This window comes from Tribolium madens, unplaced genomic scaffold (genome assembly GCF_015345945.1).
Source record: "Tribolium madens isolate multiple individuals breed KSU strain unplaced genomic scaffold, Tmad_KSU_1.1 Scaffold_71;HRSCAF=194;Tcas5.2_LG6, whole genome shotgun sequence".
In the NCBI taxonomy this organism is placed as follows: Eukaryota; Metazoa; Arthropoda; class Insecta; order Coleoptera; family Tenebrionidae; genus Tribolium; species Tribolium madens.
Window position 1 is genome coordinate 5153758 of NW_025401041.1, and position 16208 is coordinate 5169965.

Consider the following 16208-nt stretch of genomic DNA (forward strand, 5'->3'; position numbering starts at 1 on the left):
GAAATGGGTAGGCAACACATCGCACACTTTGGTATTGTGTGGTGCATATTACGATTTTTAAATCAATAATAAGTGTTCTCCTGTGTTTAAATTGGATAAATTCACAATGCAAACAAGCGAGGATGGGGAATATATCCCATGTAAGTACTCCAAAAACTAAAAATTGTAATATTTTGAAATTCAAATGAAAACCTAACCTCAATCAATGACAGCTAAAGAGCTCGATAAAAACTTTAAAATTCCCAAAAGAAAGCTAAGTTTGGACGAAAGTGGCCCAGCGTCGCAACAAGTGATGGAAAATTCGTATTATAACTATATGGTGGATCCTCAACCCCCTGTAGTAGCCCCCATAGAAGTGGAGGCAGCTCGTAACCTAATTTTGCAATCCCTGCAAAAACGGGAGTGTGAGAAGCCAAAAACGTACCAAAATCATGTTTGTAAGTTTAATTCGACTGTTTTTTCAAATTTTTGTCGTTGTTTTTGCAGTGAAAGACACAATTCCGGACTGCTTTGACGAGACGCTCCCCCGGGAATTAACATCACTTTTTCAACCCTTGTACTGTAAATTATGCTCGGCCCAACTTAGTAGCAACCTTGTGGCTAAGCTGCATTACAAATCCAAGAACCATGAGAAAAAAATACGCAAGTTTTTGATCGAATACTCAGAACGAACGGGAGAACCATTACATAAAAGGGCCAAGGTGGCCCGAGAGGGCGACTCCGACGACTCCAACCCTTTGTACTACTACTGCGATGTGTGTGATTTACCCCTCACTGGGAAACTCCACGCCGAGTCGCATTATTTGGGCAAAAACCACCGCAAGTAAATTACAGGTTTCTGTAATTCCCACCTTGGTAATGGTGTTTTAGGGCGACTTTGGGCATGAAAACACCGGCCGGGAAGGGGCATTACGACCCCACCGGAAAGTGGAAACGCGAGAGGTGAGTCGGGGCCCCCCGACTGTCTTTTTTATTGAAAAATAGCAGTTGTAGTAACAGCACCAGTGACGGATTTGGGTCTGATTTTCACCCAGAGCAGCCCCCTGTTGCGGGGTTTCGCTGCGAATTGTGCAATATAACCACGACGTGTCAAGAACAGTTGGAAAGTCACTACAATGGGCAAAAACACCGGAAAAAATTGAAGCAGCAAGCTGGGGACTTGGCGCCAGTGGGGAGCCCCCATGATAGCATTTTGACGAGTGTTTTGACGGCTGACGCCGGCGATTGCTCGGTTTACAGGACCCCCTCAGGGCAGTATTACTGCCAAACGTGCGACTGCTCGACCAATTCCGAGGTGCAGTTCAAACAGCATTTGCACAGCAAAAATCATTTGAAGAAAGCGAGTCAGAAAAAAGCATAGAATTTTGGTTTTTCAAACGTGTTACAAATAAGTTTGTGTTTAAATTATGTTATTACAATTTTTTGAAGTTTTATTTGCGAAAATAGCACATCCAATTCAATTATTCTTACAATTTTAATAAAATAGAAATTTTTTAATTTAGGGTATTTTGCGTCAGTTGGTAACACGTAGTAGTGTTATTCGGAAATTCGAAGTTCTGTGGTTCGAACTGATATTATTATTTTTTTGCTCTATTGTGTGTTGTTTTGTGTACAATTATGATTGTGCTTAATCTGGAAATGAATTCTCAAAATTTTTGCATGTTCCTCACCGAAAATTCGTAAAATTGGTAAGTTTATTTGAAGCAATTTACTTCCAACGACAATGACACCAACATCAAAAACATAAAAGACACTAGAAAGCCTGTAACAATTCAAACGAGCTCGTTTGAATGCGTTACAGGCCCTAACTGAAAAACTCTCTACAAAGTTTTACCTTACCTAACCTCAATTTTTTATTTTTTTTTATTTTCTCAAGTCAAATCACTTCAAGTCAGTCAGGTTAGGTCATGATGATTTCTGATTGGAAGTTGACAAAAAACGTCTCTACGGTTACAAAATTTGCAAAAAACAAAATTTTCGCATTTGTAGTCGTCAACCAATCACAACATGGCGGAATTTTTGAGATATTTAAATGCACCAATCGGGAACATGGTGACGGTCACGTGATTAAAAAATTTGTCTAAAGCCGAGAAAACAAAAAACGACACAAAAATAGTCTTAGATCGTTTAATATTGTAATAAATTATTTATTTCTGTCCTCGGGTTCCTTGTACGGAAACCCAATGCAGTCGAAAACGTCCTTTTCGGAGTGAATCTCGACGGGTTCCCCCGGGACCCCAGTGCTCCCCACCGGTCGTAGCGTGTACTCGTTTAGGGTGAACCCCACATCCAGAGCGTGCGCCCTCATCTCCTTATTAAACATGTCAGAACCGGTGAAGTACAAAACAGCGCAAAAATACTGATCGTAGGGGGTTAACCGAATATCCAGTCTCCTCGTGATTGAGTCTTGGTTTAATTTGCAAGCCCCCATGAATTTTGTGTCACCTAATGAAATGGTTTCCGTAATTAAACCGCAATTTTGCAATGCTGCCACCACGTTTTTGAGTATATTTTGTTTTTTCTTGGGTTGGCTGCTTGTGTAATTTGGGTGGGTGATTAACGCGTCAATATCACCGCTTTGTTGTTTGCCTCGACGGTAGCTGCCGCATATTGTGAGTTGGATTTGGGGCTCAAGGTGGCTCCGAATGAGATTCTCAATTTTTTTTATTTCGTCTCTAGGGATTTTTTCTTTAAAGTCGTGGTAGTACTTCAAACCGATGAGTTGGTGGTGGTTTAGTTTGTTTTTGTGTTTTTCTAACTCCTCAAGGGTTGTGATGCCTTCATTGACGAGATTTTGGGCTTTCGCAGGCCCAATTCCAGTGATTTGTGTCAGAAGATTAATTGCAGTGCTTTTCGAGTCATTGTGGATCTGAAAATTATCGAAAATTATACAAGAATTGTGAATTTTTCGGTACTACATTATCGAGTTTTTGTAGTTTTCCAGTTTGGAGAAATTCGTCGATTTTTTTCGCGATTTTTTCCCCAATTCCGTTCAATTTTTTCGATTCTTCCCCTGATTTTATTCTTATCGGATGTGAAGCTAAAACACTTGCGGCTTTGCGATAAGCATTGTATTTGTGAATGTTGCGACTTATATTTTTTTCGTATTCGGCCAGTTCTGAAATTTTCATTATTTTTGGGGCTTAGAATAGACGAAAATACCTGAAAGAAAGTCACAAAAGTCACTGTTTGGGGTCTCCTCCCCCGATGGTGTCTTTCTTTTGCCCATTTTTAATTTTGAAAATGCATGACATAACCTTAATTGTCTCCGTCATAGATTACCACCAGATGTGACACTCGCTAACTTCACTGCAAGATTTCGTTGAACTTGAACATGCGGATTTATAGTCGTTTTCATGTTAATGTGCATCGACAGGGATCATTTTAAGTTGGCGATCATGCGAAAATTCAAACAATTTTGACCTCAATCCTCCATAAAAATGTGTATCTCAGTTTTTGAGGTAGCAAAAAAATTATTAAAGCTAACAACGTAATTAACACAGGGTGGCAAACATAAAATTTAATCTCATTACTGATGTGATTAAATTTGTTCTAAATGATATTAATGACATTTACAGTTCTATAACCTACTTGATGCACATTAATATAAAAAAGAGTATACCGGGTGCGGCATCTGTTACGCCCAGGAAGAAAATCCTCACTTCTAATTAAATAAAATTGTTGAATTTTTTCACACTTACCTGGGCATTAGTAGGGTACATTCTCTAATTTTTTGGTAATTTTTCATTTACAAACAAAGCCAGAAAAAAATAAAAAGTAATTTTCTCCCAAAAAGTTTAATTCTAATTTTTATACTGTCCTACGCAAATTTACTTCCTACAATTGTTTACAAAATCAGCAAAAAAATACCAATTAGATTTTGAATTAAACGCAATTTTCCATCTTAACTTTGAAAATCATTTTTATTTATGACCTGCTACTTGTGCCATCGTAAATTTAGGTGACAATGGGGAACTGCAATTGGGTTTACAACAAAAAGACCTTTTAAAGCGGTCGGCTACCAGTAAATGATTCTTTTGTTGGCAAATTATACCATTTTGTCATAAATCACTGGTTTGTATTTAAATAAAAAAAAGCGATTATTTGGTTAACCAAGTCAAGATTTCAAATTGTGATATCAAAGTTTAATGCACTAACAGGTACAGATTTATTTAGTGTAAAAACTTTGTAGGTAAATTAACAGAAAGTATTCATAAAACACACAAAACTGTTACGGATTCATTTATTATCAAATTATACTTTACAAATAATTAGTTAGGTATATGAAATATCGCCAGTTTTAATAAATTAGAAGTCGCGATTTCTCAATGGGCGTAACCGTTGCCGCACCCGGTATTAATGAAGGATCGAATGAAATTAGTCACATTTGCTTGCAACGATAATAGTATATTATTCAACAAGCATAAAATAATAAAAGTGAAGTTTAAAAACAAGTTGTAGACCAATTTTTTTTTAATACCTGAGTCAATAATAGCCATTATACAGGGTGCGCCAGAACTCGCGCCCCAGAGAAAAATGCCATATAAGGTAAGATGCCAGGAACATGGAAAAAATATTAAAAAAATTTTATCTATAAAAATTTCGAAGTTATGAGGGTTTAAAGTTTGCACTTTGACTCTATTTATTTCTGTTGGAAAAATAATTGTCCAAGTTTTTTTGGTCTAGGCTATTAAAAGAGAAAACAAGGAAGCTGTATACTAAATTGTAACTCTGTTCAATGTTATTTGCGGCTTTTATTGGCAAAATTTTTGTCCCTTTACTAAATAATTGTAAAAAAACATATACAAAATCATCAGTATCATTAAACAGATATAAAAAAATGTCAAATGTCAAAAAATAGATGTCAAAATTTTTTGACAGATAAAATTTTTTAAACATTTTTTTCATGTTCCTGGTATCTTGCCTTACTTGAAAATTTTCTCTGGGGCGCGAGTTCTGGCGCACCCTGTATGCAAGAAGAAAATTATGTGTATGGATACGCATATAATAACATCATTATTTAATAGTCATGTATGAGAGTTATTATCGTTATGACAGGTCACAATTAACATACTATTTCCACTGGTCCATTGTTGTCAAATTTCTCGTTTCAATAGTAACACCTTGACAATAAACCGCAAAAATAAATATAATGAACTATTTTAGTGCCGATTTTACACTTTTTACTGACGATTTTATCTAACTTTAGTGTAGTGTAACTTGAATATATGTAATGTTCACTTTTCAAACTTTAACGGAGGTTGGAAAGTGACTCATTAGTGGCCTTTTATTACCTACCATTATTTCATTTTCTACTTTTGTTACTACCTTCGTTTTTGAGTCCCACTGTTTGCAATGTTTGTTGCCATGACGATGAAAAAGACTGACACGATCGATAAGTCTAACTTTTTGAACATTTTTTTACTTTTTTCATGAAAATTAAAGATTCGGTTGTAGGTAAAATTGTATACAAACCACGGTGGAAAGTTTCATTTCTGTTTTGAGAAATCTAATCTAATCTAATCTTTCGATAACTCGAAACACTTTCCACCTCGCTATGTAATCTACTATTTTATGTCTGAAACAATAAAGATTTTTTTAAAATATGCTTCAGTGTTTTTTTATAGAAAATATTTTCTTATTAAAAATATATAACCATGTATTTAGCTACATGACTAATGACACATCTTGTAAAAATATAATAAACAAATTTAAGGTTATGTTATACATTTTACTGTGGCAGTACACACAGTATTCGATTGGCAATACGTTTGTATTTTCATTCATTAATTGAATTGTGTCACATCTGGTAGTCTAAATCTGTGGCATTACTACAAACAGGGAGCGACAGAAATAAGTGCATTCGATCAAATTACATACCACTTTGTTTTACCTTAAATTAGTAGATTTGTCACGAAATAAATTTTATCACAGCGATAATTTAACAAGTTTAATGGGAAAGTGTACAAATTGGTGACTGATGCGACATACAGCGAGCGACAGAAATAAGTACACTCAACTTACCAAAAAAAAAAAAAAAACTGTTACACTCGACGTTTTCAAATTAATAGATTTCTAAGAAAAATTTCACGTTAGTACCAAAATAATCCAAGTCAGAACCAAAAGAGTTATATTTGCACATAATTTCGTCGATGAGCTAAATTGATAGGGTTTGTCTTTTGGTACCGGTTCTAGTACTCCGCACAAAGCGGTGTAATTTGAGTTACATTTATTGTACTTTTCTCCTTCTGGACATTTTGAGCAAGGGTTGCCTAGTGTGTACATGGAGGCCCCAGGCGAATTAATATTTCCTTTAATATCCCTCACAGCGTAGTTGCAGATCAACGCAGTCTCATAGTTTTTTTCCACAAAACCTTGTTTTTTCGTATCTGAAGTGTAAATGTGGGCACAACCCACCAAATTAGCCACGCCCCAACACATTGCAGTGAATTGTTCGATTTTGTTATTTTTCCCCGTGTGCCACTTTGAGTAAATATCTTTTTCCATATATTTCACTTCATTGTACCTTCGAAATAAAAAAAAATAAATAAAAATTGATTGAAAACTAGCAAGTTACCAGCGACATATTCCATTTTTTGCGCGGCCTAATCTCAAGTCTTGATAACTGACTCCAGCGATGTTTTGGCCTGCGTCTCTACCATTTTGCAGTTTTCTACACTTGTCGTAATCTCCATTAAAAGTACTTCGTCCATAGCATCGTGCCAAGTATTCAAGTTCCAAATCGTAGTTCATAACCATCATGTCGGCTACCGATTTGGCCGAACCTCGTGTTTCGTTACCAGAAGCAATGTAATTTCTCCAACGGTTGTGTTCGTGCAAACATAATTGGCGAAATTCGATGATTTTGTTCAATTCGGATTCAGTACGACGTCCTTTTAGGTTACATTTGCAACCAGTCGCTTTAATTTTGCCGCAATACAGCTTACAATACTTTTTGGGGCGAATGGTTCGGTCACTATTTACACAAAGTACAAACAGTGCGAAGAATAAAAAAAATTGAGACATGATTTAGAATTTTGAAGGGAATTTCAAAAAAAATATTTGCAATAGCACAAGTAACTATGACTTTTTTCAATTTTTTGACAGTTTGTCGCGCTAGTGTTGCTATACAGGTGCGCCAGAACTCGCTTGCCATGTAGGGTGAGATACCAGTAGTCCGGTCAAAATAAACATTTTAAATAACTAAAATTCCGACAGAGCTAAATTTTGGTGGAGATATTGAGTACACCATTAGGAATACAGTGTCAAAAGTCCCCATCGATCCCATGTGTGCTAAAAAAGTTATTCGGGGTCAAAGGTCGAAATTTGACGTTTTTTAGATTTTTTTCGAAAACGGTAAGTTTTATCAAAAAAGTAGCCCAGACAAAAAATATACATCTTGAAATTATCTACAAAATGGTCCTTATACTTTTTTTCTAACAATCACCATTCCTGAGATATCGCGATTCTAAAAGTTGAAGGAGTCACGTTCTACATGGTATGCACATACAGAGTGCGTCAGAACTCCCGCTTCAAAGACAAATGCCATGTAGGGTAAGGTACCACAAACATAGAAAAAATTAAAAAAAAAATCTATCTATAAAAGTTTCAAAGTTATGAGAGTTTAAATTTTGCACTTTGACTCTATTTATTTCTGTAGGAAAATAATTTTCTAAGTTTTTTTGCTACAGGCCATTAGAAGAAGAAACAAAAAAGCTGTGTCCTAAATTGTAACTCTGTTCAATGTTATTTGTGGCTTTTATTGGCAAAACTTTTGTACCTTTACTAGATAATTGTAAAAAAACATATACAAAATCATCAGTATTATTAAATAGACATAAAAAATAGTCAAATGTCAAAAAACAAATGTCAAATTTTTTTGACAGATAAAATTTTTTAAACTTTTTTTTTATGTTCCTGGTATCTTATTTTACTTGAAATTTTTCTTCTACTTCATTAAACTTATAAATATCTCGATTCCATTAGAATTAAAAAGAATTTATTTGGTAATACATACAGGTTGTTCAAAAAATCGCGCATTTCCTTGAAAGGGATTAATTGGGTAGTCCCCAGAGTACTGAAAAAATGTTTAAAAAATTCTATCTGTCAAAAAATTTTGACATTTATTTTTTGACATTTGTCATTTTTTTTATGTCCATTTAATAATACTGATGACCTTGTATATGTTTTTTTATAATTATTTGATAAAGGTACAAAAATTTTGTCAATAAAAGCTACAAATAATATTAAACAGAGTTACAACTTAGGATACAGCTTCTTTGTTTCCTTTTCTAATAACCTGTAGCAAAAAAACGTGGAAAATTATTTATCCTACAGAAATAAATAAGAGTCAAAGTGCAAAATTTAAACTCTCATAACTTCGAAATTTTTATAGATAGAATTTTTTTAATTTTTTTTTATGTTCCTGGTACCTTACCCTACATGGCATTTGTCTTTGGGGCGCGAGTTCTGGCGCACTCTGTATGTGCATATGATGTAGAACGTTACTCCTTCAACTTTTAAAAACGCGATATCTCAGGAATGGTGATTCTTGGAAAAAAAGTATAAAGACCATTTTGTAGATAATTTTAAGATCTATAATTTTCGTCTGAGCTACTTTTCTGATAAAACTTGCCGTTTTCGAAGAAAATCTAAAAAACGTCAAATATTGACCTTTGACCCCGAATAACTTTTTTAGCACACATGGGATCGATGGGGACTTTTGACACTTTATTTCTAATGGTATACCCAAGGTCTCCACCAAAATTTAGCTCTGTCGGAATTTTCGTTATTTGACCACTATTTTTATGACTAATTTGACCGGACTACAGGAACATGGAAAAAATGTTTAAAAAATTCTGTCTATAAAAATGTCGAAGTTATGAGAGTTTAAATTTTGTATTTTGACTCTATTTATTTCTGTTGGAAAAAAAATGTGTTTTTTTATTCTGATTTTTTATTTATAGTTTGTTCTCTTTGAATATGTAATCTTATATGGGTATATTTTCCTGAAAAAGGCTTACAAATTGAAGAATTGTTGAAAAAATTTCAGAAAAAAAATTGCGATTGAACTGGAAAATGTCAATTTTGATAAATGTAATGTTTTCTTTAAGTTATAGTGTTTTTATGATTATTTTCATGCAACATTATTGTTTCAAACTTCTCATAAAAGCTATCTTTTTTCTTAGTAAAAAAGCTTTTTTTTAAGTTAAAAAAAAATAATGCAATATTTGGCTTGAACTCTTGCTCGGAATGTTTAAATTGTAGAAAATTTGTAAAATTTGTGGTCAACTCTTAAACTTTTTCATTAAAGTTTTTATTGTTTTATGACAATTGTTTGATTATTCGAACTTCTTAATCACTTCTTATTGTAACTTTATTCTATTTTTTATGTATACAGTGAGTTTCAAAAATGACAGCAGCACGTTTTTGTATTAATCTTTTTTTTTAATTTTTAAACTTAATGATATATTTTTTTGCAAAGATTTGCAATCAGACTAAAAATTGCAAAATTGCTAAAATTTTAGTGGTTTCATACATTCAAAAACTAGAAATTTTAATTTTGCTCCCAATTTAGTTACATCTCTTCTACAAAAAAACAATTTTATAATATTTTTTTGTTTATTCTAATTTTATTAAAAGGTAAATTTATTATGGTGGTTTATAACTTAGCTAAAATTGTGATAAAAATGGCAACAATGTTACTCACGCTTTAGGTTTACAAGTATTTTACGATAGTATTTCTTAGAATTAAAAAAAAATATACAAATCTCATTGTAAATATTTGATTTAGACTCCTTTTGTATTTACTATCAATATTTAATTGAAAAATATACAGGTGCGCCTGAAAACGCGCTCCAGAAAAAAATGCCATGTAAGATACGATACCAGGAACATGGAAAAATAATAAAAAAATTCTATCTATAAAAATTTCGAAGTTATAAGAGTTTCAATTTTGCACTTTGACTCTATTTATTTCTGTTGGAAAAATAATTTTCCAAATTTTTTTGCTACAGGCCATTAGAAGAAGAAACAAAAAAAGCTGTGTCCTAAATTGTAACTCTGTTCAATGTTATTTGTGGCTTTTATTGGCAAAATTTTTGTACCTTTACTAAATAATTGTAAAGAAATATATACAAGATCATCAGTATCATTAAATAGACTTAAAAAAATGTCAAATGTCAAAGAATAAATGTAAATTTTTTTGACAGATAGAATTTTTTAAACATTTTTTCCATGTTACTTGAAATTTTTCTCTGGTGCGCTAGCACTGACACATCCTGTATTTTAAACGACAGAAGAAAGAACGTCCTAGTTAAAAACGTCTAGGTCTTTTAGTTTTCGCTTGAATAAATAAAAACGAAAATTACAAATTACAAATTTTTGTTTTTCCCAATAATTCAAAAACTAATATTGACACATTAAATTTTCTTTCAGATTATTTGACATGTCAAACCTTGGAATTTGTTTTCTCAGAAATTATATTTTTCTTAATATGTGTAACCTCTACAAGATAAAAGCGCGTAAAGGATGAATCTTGAAAGCACATATTTTTTAAATCTGTTTAGCTAAAAATGCTAAAAATGAAAGATTATATTCCTAACATGTATCCATTTTTTTTAGATTTCGGGATTTAAACGTAAAAAATATAATTTAGTAAAGTCTGTTTTTTTTTAAATGGAAATGCCAAACAGTCTTAACGTTGGCATTACTAGTAAATTCATTCATGGTAATTTTCGTCATCTGTCTTGATTGACAGTAATTATTACTATTATTATTAGTAATTATTACTGTCATCAACGCATGAATTAATTTGAAAACAATGTCATTACAAAAAATCGTCCACGAAAATTTAGAGACGAAACACCAAAAAATGAACAAATTCAGTACACTAACAGTTTTTAGAAATTTGGAAACGAATAGTTCGCAAGCAGGAAGTTAGAAAAAGGGCCCGTTAAAATGTTGACGCAATTTGTAATGCAGGTTTGCTAAACATTCTTAATTTTTAGCAAAAAATTGACAAGAATACAAAATAAACATGAATGAGAAAGAACCTCGCAAAGAACGCAATTAAATTAGTGTCTTGTGCATCGTTTTTTGAGGAATGAGTTGAAAAAGTAATAATTTTGAAACTAAAGCTGAAGAAGAATTTATAAAATGCATCAACTTTGAGCTCATTTCAATAAATTCCACAAAATTTATTACCAATCATCAATATACCCACTTGTATCTTTTGCTAAATAACTTTTTTTGTATACACATCCTTTTTCTTCAAAACTTTTGTAGCAAGAACCTTATTTTCGTTCACAACATTGTACTTACTTGCGGTGTGTTTCTATCAAAATTATTAGCACTGAATTCTGTCTTTAGACCTTAGGTAATGATGTCTGTTCTCAGGTATTCAATTATAGCGCTTTCAAAGAACAAACAGGCACACAAGATTCATTAAAGTCAAAATTTTGACAACATCTCAATTCGAAAACATAACCATAATTTTCTAATAAAATTTCTAGGGACAAAAACAAAGAGCAAACAAAATTTGTGGTTATGGAGACAAGCTGCTACCACTTTTTTCACCAAAATTTTGACTTGGTAATTTCCATTAAAAAAAAAACCAGACTTTAGTCAAAACTTTGCCTAGAAAAAGACATAAAACTATGAAAGTCAAAAATAATAAGAATATGCAAAAAGGACAAAATGATATTTCATGATTTTTTAAAAAGTTTTTTCAAAGTTAGAATTTATCCCAAATTGTTAGATGGTTCATTTTACAGGCATGCAATTCAAATGCAGTATGTTAAGCTATAAACCTTGACACTCCATATTTACGATGGTTTTCTGCACACACGTCCACAAAGCAAGCGACACAAGAAAAAAAAAATAACTGATAAGTGTTTTTGTCAAAAAAACTTAACTCCAGACGTTTGGCATTGAACTGACTTAAAAAAAGGTAAACAATAAGGTGTGTGTATGAAACAATTGTCTAGGCTTTTTTATAAATAATAGAAGGTCAAAATTTTTTCAAAAATTTTTTGATTTTTGTCCACGAGACTGTGCAACGTGTCAAAAAATTTAAAAAGTCATGGTTACTTTTGTAAGTTTATATTTAGTTTGAAATTTACTTCAAAATTCGAAATTATGTTTCGGTCGCTTTTATTCCTCGCATTGTTTCTAGTGTGTGTAAATGGTCGAACAAAATATGACCCCACAAAGGTGGATTATTGTTCGAAAACTTGTTATAACAACAACGCAACATCCACCGGTTGCAAATGCAAACATCAAGGAACTCGTATCGAAATTTTAGACAAAATGGTAGAATTTCGCCGATTTATTGTAGACCAACACAATCGTTGGCGAAATTTCATCGCTTCTGGTAAAGAAACTCGCGGTTTTGCCAAATCAGTGTCCGACATGTTGGTCATGAACTACGACCTGGAGCTTGAATATTTGGCACGATGCTATGGACGAAGTACTTTTAACGGATTTCACGATGAATGTAGAATGTTGCACAATAATGGCCAATCTGGTCAGAATCTCGCTGGATTAAGTATTAAAGACCTCAGTTTTAAACTGATAAAAGAACAAATTTTCGACTGGTAAAAGTTGAAAAGGTTTGATCACTTCTGTATTTTTTCCTTGGCAGGTATGACGAAGTCAAAGACATGCAGGAAGATATTTATGCGAAATTCCGTTCTCGTGGGGCAGAAAAGATTAAAATTGGACATTTTACAGCAATGTGTTGGGGGGCTGCTAATATTGTAGGTTGTGCTCGAATTTATACATCAGATCCGAAAAAAGACAACTTTGTAAATCCGATTTATGTGCAAACTTTAATCTGCAATTACGCTGTGAAGGATGTTCAAGGAACAGTCAACATGCTTGACAGTCCGGTGCATATCCAAGGACCACCTTGTTCGAAATGTCCCAAAAAAAAGAAATACAACAAGTGTAACAAAAAGTACACCTCTTTGTGTGGAATACTAGAAAAAATTCCAATAGACGAACCCTTTAATTTTGAACCAAAAATTAGTAAAGAACAGAAACAGCCAGTAAAGCGAAAGCGACCGCGTAAAAACAACTCGGAAATTTTAAAAAATAATCCGATTTTAGTCGTTGTATTGTTGGTGTGTCTTTTTTGGTAAATCGTAATAAACACAATAATAAAAAAAACGTTTGTCTTCGAGCGGTCTCAAAAATAATTTAAATTAAAATTAAAAAGATAGATACTACTCTAGTCAAGGCCGTACCCAAGGGGGGGGGGGGATTAGGGGGTTCAAACCCCTCCCGAAATGCTGAGCACTTTGTTATATAGTGTTATAAGTGTTAAAAATTTAGTTTTTTTTGTTATTTTAGTGAGTTAATTTTAAATTTTGAATTAATTTTTCATGTGTTAATTATACACTGTCTCATTTTTATTGTTAGGTACAAATTTAAATACTTGATAGAATATTTAGTTTTAAGACAAAAGTGTTTCGAAAAATGTTGTGAAAGGGAGCTACATCTCCTAAAAAAGATACGTTTTTTAAAAGGTTTTCCTAATATTTCAAAATAGATAAAATTACAAAATTTGGAACCCTTATATGTACACTTAAACAAATGCCAAATAACAAAATTTTTAATCAGGGGCGTCCTAAACGGTAAAACAAATTTAATTTTTAATTTTTATGGTGTTTATGGTCTGTAACATAAATTTTAAACCGATTTTTACTAAAAATCCGTAAATTGTATCTGAAAAACACAAAAGACCTTTTTTTAAGAAAAACTATGAAATTTTGTTCTTGAAAGTGGCAAGAAACCATAGGCAAAATAGAATAAATTTTTACCCTAACCCCATCTAGTTTAGGAAGCCCCTAATTAAAAATTTTTACATTTTATTTTTGTACTTGTTTAGGTGTATAACAGTTATCATCTGTACCAGATTTTGAAATTTTTTTCTAAAATGATTTCGGAAATATTGAAAAAAACCTATTAAAAAACGCACCCCTTGCGTAGCATTTTTCGATATATGTTCATAGAAAATTTTTGTTTTAAAAATGAATATTCTATCTCCTGTTTAAATTTGTAACAATAAAAAGTATTAAAAATATATTTTATTTTTTGTTACTTTTGTGAGTTAATTTGAATTTTTTTATGTTTAATTAGGATCTCTTATTTTAATTTAAAATAAAAACGTGTACTTAGAGATTTTTGATTTTTAATCCGCCTTCTTTCATTTCATTTTCATGCACCAACAATAATTCAAATTTCAGTATTTATAACGACTTTTACAATCTCTGGATAAATCAAGGGATAAGTGATCAGATATTGATAGGCATTGTTGCTACAATTAATATTGAATGTTAAATACCTTTTTATTTATCAATTCTACAATTCTAGATGCAAAAATAAAAAAACAGGGTGTCCATTTAAATTTTTTAAGTTATTCAACTTTTAACAAAGTTCTTAATTTATTAATCTTTACAAATGCAAAACACTAAAGAATTACTACAGCTTTAAATTCTGTACTTTCTTCTTTGCAGAATTAAGAAAAAAATTGTTCTGTCTTAGTTTTTGTGTAATAATTTTTTTAAAAGTGCATGTTTTCGACAAAAAACCTCTTATTTCTAAAACTAAACGAAATCGACTAATACATGTTTAGCGTAAAAACATTGTTTTAAAAGGCTACATCCAAAAATGCAAAGAAACATACGATGTTTCATTTAAAAAAACACAAGTTTGTATCGTAACTTATTTTTGGGACATGCTGTATGGTTGAAAATAATTTTGGGTGATGCACTAGATTAGTATCTATCAATGTTCTATACATTTTTTTTTCAATTTTACCATTTAAAGGTCACTAATGGACTTTTTTAACTCACTGGGACAGCCCTGTATGTAGCAAAGTTAAAATACTTCAAATCCTAGGAGTTGAAATGTCCACCGGAGCGGTTCGACCGAGTCTAATAGTAAAACATTAGAAATATTTCATACGGTGAAATCACGTTTTAATATTAGGTATCCCTATTAAATAAAACCTCGAAACAAGCGAAATAACAAAATTATTACCCAATATTTAATGGATGTCATGTAACACGAGTCGTCCATGTGCGTGGGTAACAAATGTCAAAATTAAAAATATCAAAATGGCCGTTTATTCTTAAATAGTAAACAAAGTTCAAATTGCCGTTTGTTTGTGATTGTGAAGATAAAATAGTATACAGGGTGTGTCAGAACTCGCGTCCCAGACAAAAATGTCAAGTAAAATAAAAAAAAATTAAAATTAATTAAAAAATTCTATCTGTCAAAAATGTTGACATTTAGTTTTTGACATTTGACATTTTTAAGTTTCTAAAATGAGTTTTTTTCACCCACTAATAAAATAGCCAAAACACACTGCTCAACAATTGAAGTGAATATTGTAAAGTACGTTTAATTTCTATAGCTTTTCATTTATTATCTCCCTCGATGTTACACATCTTGGGTAATAAATAGCTCTACTATAAAAATCTTTTCTCTATGTTGTGGTATATTACATATTTCACCACCTACAATAAAAAATTACAATATGTACATTTTTAAGTAAGTGTTGTAGAAACACAGGGTGTTTACGGTCTTGAGGTTGAAATTTAAATAAGATAATATTCACAGTAGATATAAAACAAAAATTCACGTTGTGAAAGGAAATAATTCATTTTATGTTATTTGTTTGAGAACTGCTGCTTATCTTTCACCGTAAATCATAATCACGACAATCAGTTTATTCTTTTAATATTTTTGTCATCCATGTTCAAAAATTTGGAAAAAAATTTAGAAAAACGAATAAAACCGTTTCGCTGGAAGAGATTAAATAGAAGATCTTCGAATTTTGATAAAAACTAAAGCAAAATCAAGCAAATGATGTCAGTGTCAAAACTATGGAGTGATTTTTCTCTTTCCAAGTTGTGGATACGATTTTTTATTTGTTGTTATGTTTTTTTTGTTGTTTATTTTACTTTTTTATTTATTTTTATGACAGTGTCAAAATTATGGAGTGACTTTGCTCTTTCATTGTTATAGATACGATTTTTTATTTGTTGCAACAATAAAATTTTATCTGAACAAGGAAATAATTCCAGTGACCCTCAAACCGTGTACCAATATTTTGTTTATTTTTTTTCTTGGTTACAGTAATTCTGTACTCTTCTATTACTAGGTTAATTTTCAACTTCAAGACCGTCAACACCTTGTAT

The 16208-nt window shown here is 31.8% G+C and overlaps 4 protein-coding genes across 6 annotated transcripts; 2 read left to right on the top strand and 2 right to left on the bottom strand.

Annotated features, from left to right (window-relative positions):
* The first annotated feature begins 4 nt into the window (after nt 1–4).
* Nucleotides 5–1418, top strand: LOC123008939 (zinc finger matrin-type protein 3-like). 3 transcript variants are annotated; one of them, XM_044405010.1, is made up of 5 exons: nt 5–140; nt 213–437; nt 487–823; nt 871–942; nt 985–1418. In XM_044405010.1, the coding sequence occupies exons 1-5, from the start codon at nt 107–109 to the stop codon at nt 1358–1360; spliced, it is 1044 nt and encodes a 347-aa protein (XP_044260945.1). In that variant the 5' UTR covers nt 5–106; the 3' UTR covers nt 1361–1418. The 3 variants fall into 3 exon arrangements, with proteins under 3 accessions (XP_044260945.1, XP_044260946.1, XP_044260947.1); XM_044405011.1 differs by having other exon boundaries at nt 988–1418; XM_044405012.1 differs by having other exon boundaries at nt 7–140; nt 250–437.
* A 684-nt stretch (nt 1419–2102) lies between these two features.
* LOC123008940 (DNA polymerase beta-like) lies at nt 2103–3461 on the bottom strand. Its single transcript, XM_044405013.1, has 3 exons — nt 3163–3461; nt 2919–3118; nt 2103–2869 (listed from the first exon to the last, which is right to left on the bottom strand). The coding sequence occupies exons 1-3, from the start codon at nt 3227–3229 to the stop codon at nt 2144–2146; spliced, it is 993 nt and encodes a 330-aa protein (XP_044260948.1). The 5' UTR covers nt 3230–3461; the 3' UTR covers nt 2103–2143.
* A 2475-nt stretch (nt 3462–5936) lies between these two features.
* Nucleotides 5937–7097, bottom strand: LOC123008945 (venom allergen 5 2-like). Its single transcript, XM_044405018.1, has 2 exons — nt 6578–7097; nt 5937–6526 (listed from the first exon to the last, which is right to left on the bottom strand). Exons 1-2 carry the CDS (start codon nt 7024–7026, stop codon nt 6088–6090), a joined length of 888 nt encoding a protein of 295 aa, XP_044260953.1. The 5' UTR covers nt 7027–7097; the 3' UTR covers nt 5937–6087.
* A 5014-nt stretch (nt 7098–12111) lies between these two features.
* On the top strand, nt 12112–13154 carry LOC123008942 (venom allergen 3-like). The gene is made up of 2 exons (XM_044405014.1): nt 12112–12596; nt 12644–13154. Exons 1-2 carry the CDS (start codon nt 12139–12141, stop codon nt 13140–13142), a joined length of 957 nt encoding a protein of 318 aa, XP_044260949.1. The 5' UTR covers nt 12112–12138; the 3' UTR covers nt 13143–13154.
* The last annotated feature ends 3054 nt before the right edge of the window (nt 13155–16208 follow it).

What these genes read in the sequence shown, in the direction of transcription:
- LOC123008939 (XM_044405010.1), top strand. Translation starts at nt 107, where the DNA reads ATGCAAACAAGCGAGGATGGGGAATATATCCCAT. An exon ending in GGATGGGGAATATATCCCAT is followed by an intron (nt 141 to 212) that starts GTAAGTACTCCA and finishes AATCAATGACAG; the next exon opens with CTAAAGAGCTCGATAAAAAC. An exon ending in AACGTACCAAAATCATGTTT is followed by an intron (nt 438 to 486) that starts GTAAGTTTAATT and finishes TTGTTTTTGCAG; the next exon opens with TGAAAGACACAATTCCGGAC.
- LOC123008940 (XM_044405013.1), bottom strand. Translation starts at nt 3,229, where the DNA reads ATGGGCAAAAGAAAGACACCATCGGGGGAGGAGACCCCAAACAGTGAC. An exon ending in CTTTTGTGACTTTCTTTCAG is followed by an intron (nt 3,119 to 3,162) that starts GTATTTTCGTCT and finishes TGAAAATTTCAG; the next exon opens with AACTGGCCGAATACGAAAAA. An exon ending in AACTACAAAAACTCGATAAT is followed by an intron (nt 2,870 to 2,918) that starts GTAGTACCGAAA and finishes GATAATTTTCAG; the next exon opens with ATCCACAATGACTCGAAAAG.
- LOC123008945 (XM_044405018.1), bottom strand. Translation starts at nt 7,026, where the DNA reads ATGTCTCAATTTTTTTTATTCTTCGCACTGTTTGTACTTTGTGTAAAT. An exon ending in AAAAATGGAATATGTCGCTG is followed by an intron (nt 6,527 to 6,577) that starts GTAACTTGCTAG and finishes TTTATTTCGAAG; the next exon opens with GTACAATGAAGTGAAATATA.
- LOC123008942 (XM_044405014.1), top strand. Translation starts at nt 12,139, where the DNA reads ATGTTTCGGTCGCTTTTATTCCTCGCATTGTTTCTAGTGTGTGTAAAT. An exon ending in AAAGAACAAATTTTCGACTG is followed by an intron (nt 12,597 to 12,643) that starts GTAAAAGTTGAA and finishes TTTCCTTGGCAG; the next exon opens with GTATGACGAAGTCAAAGACA.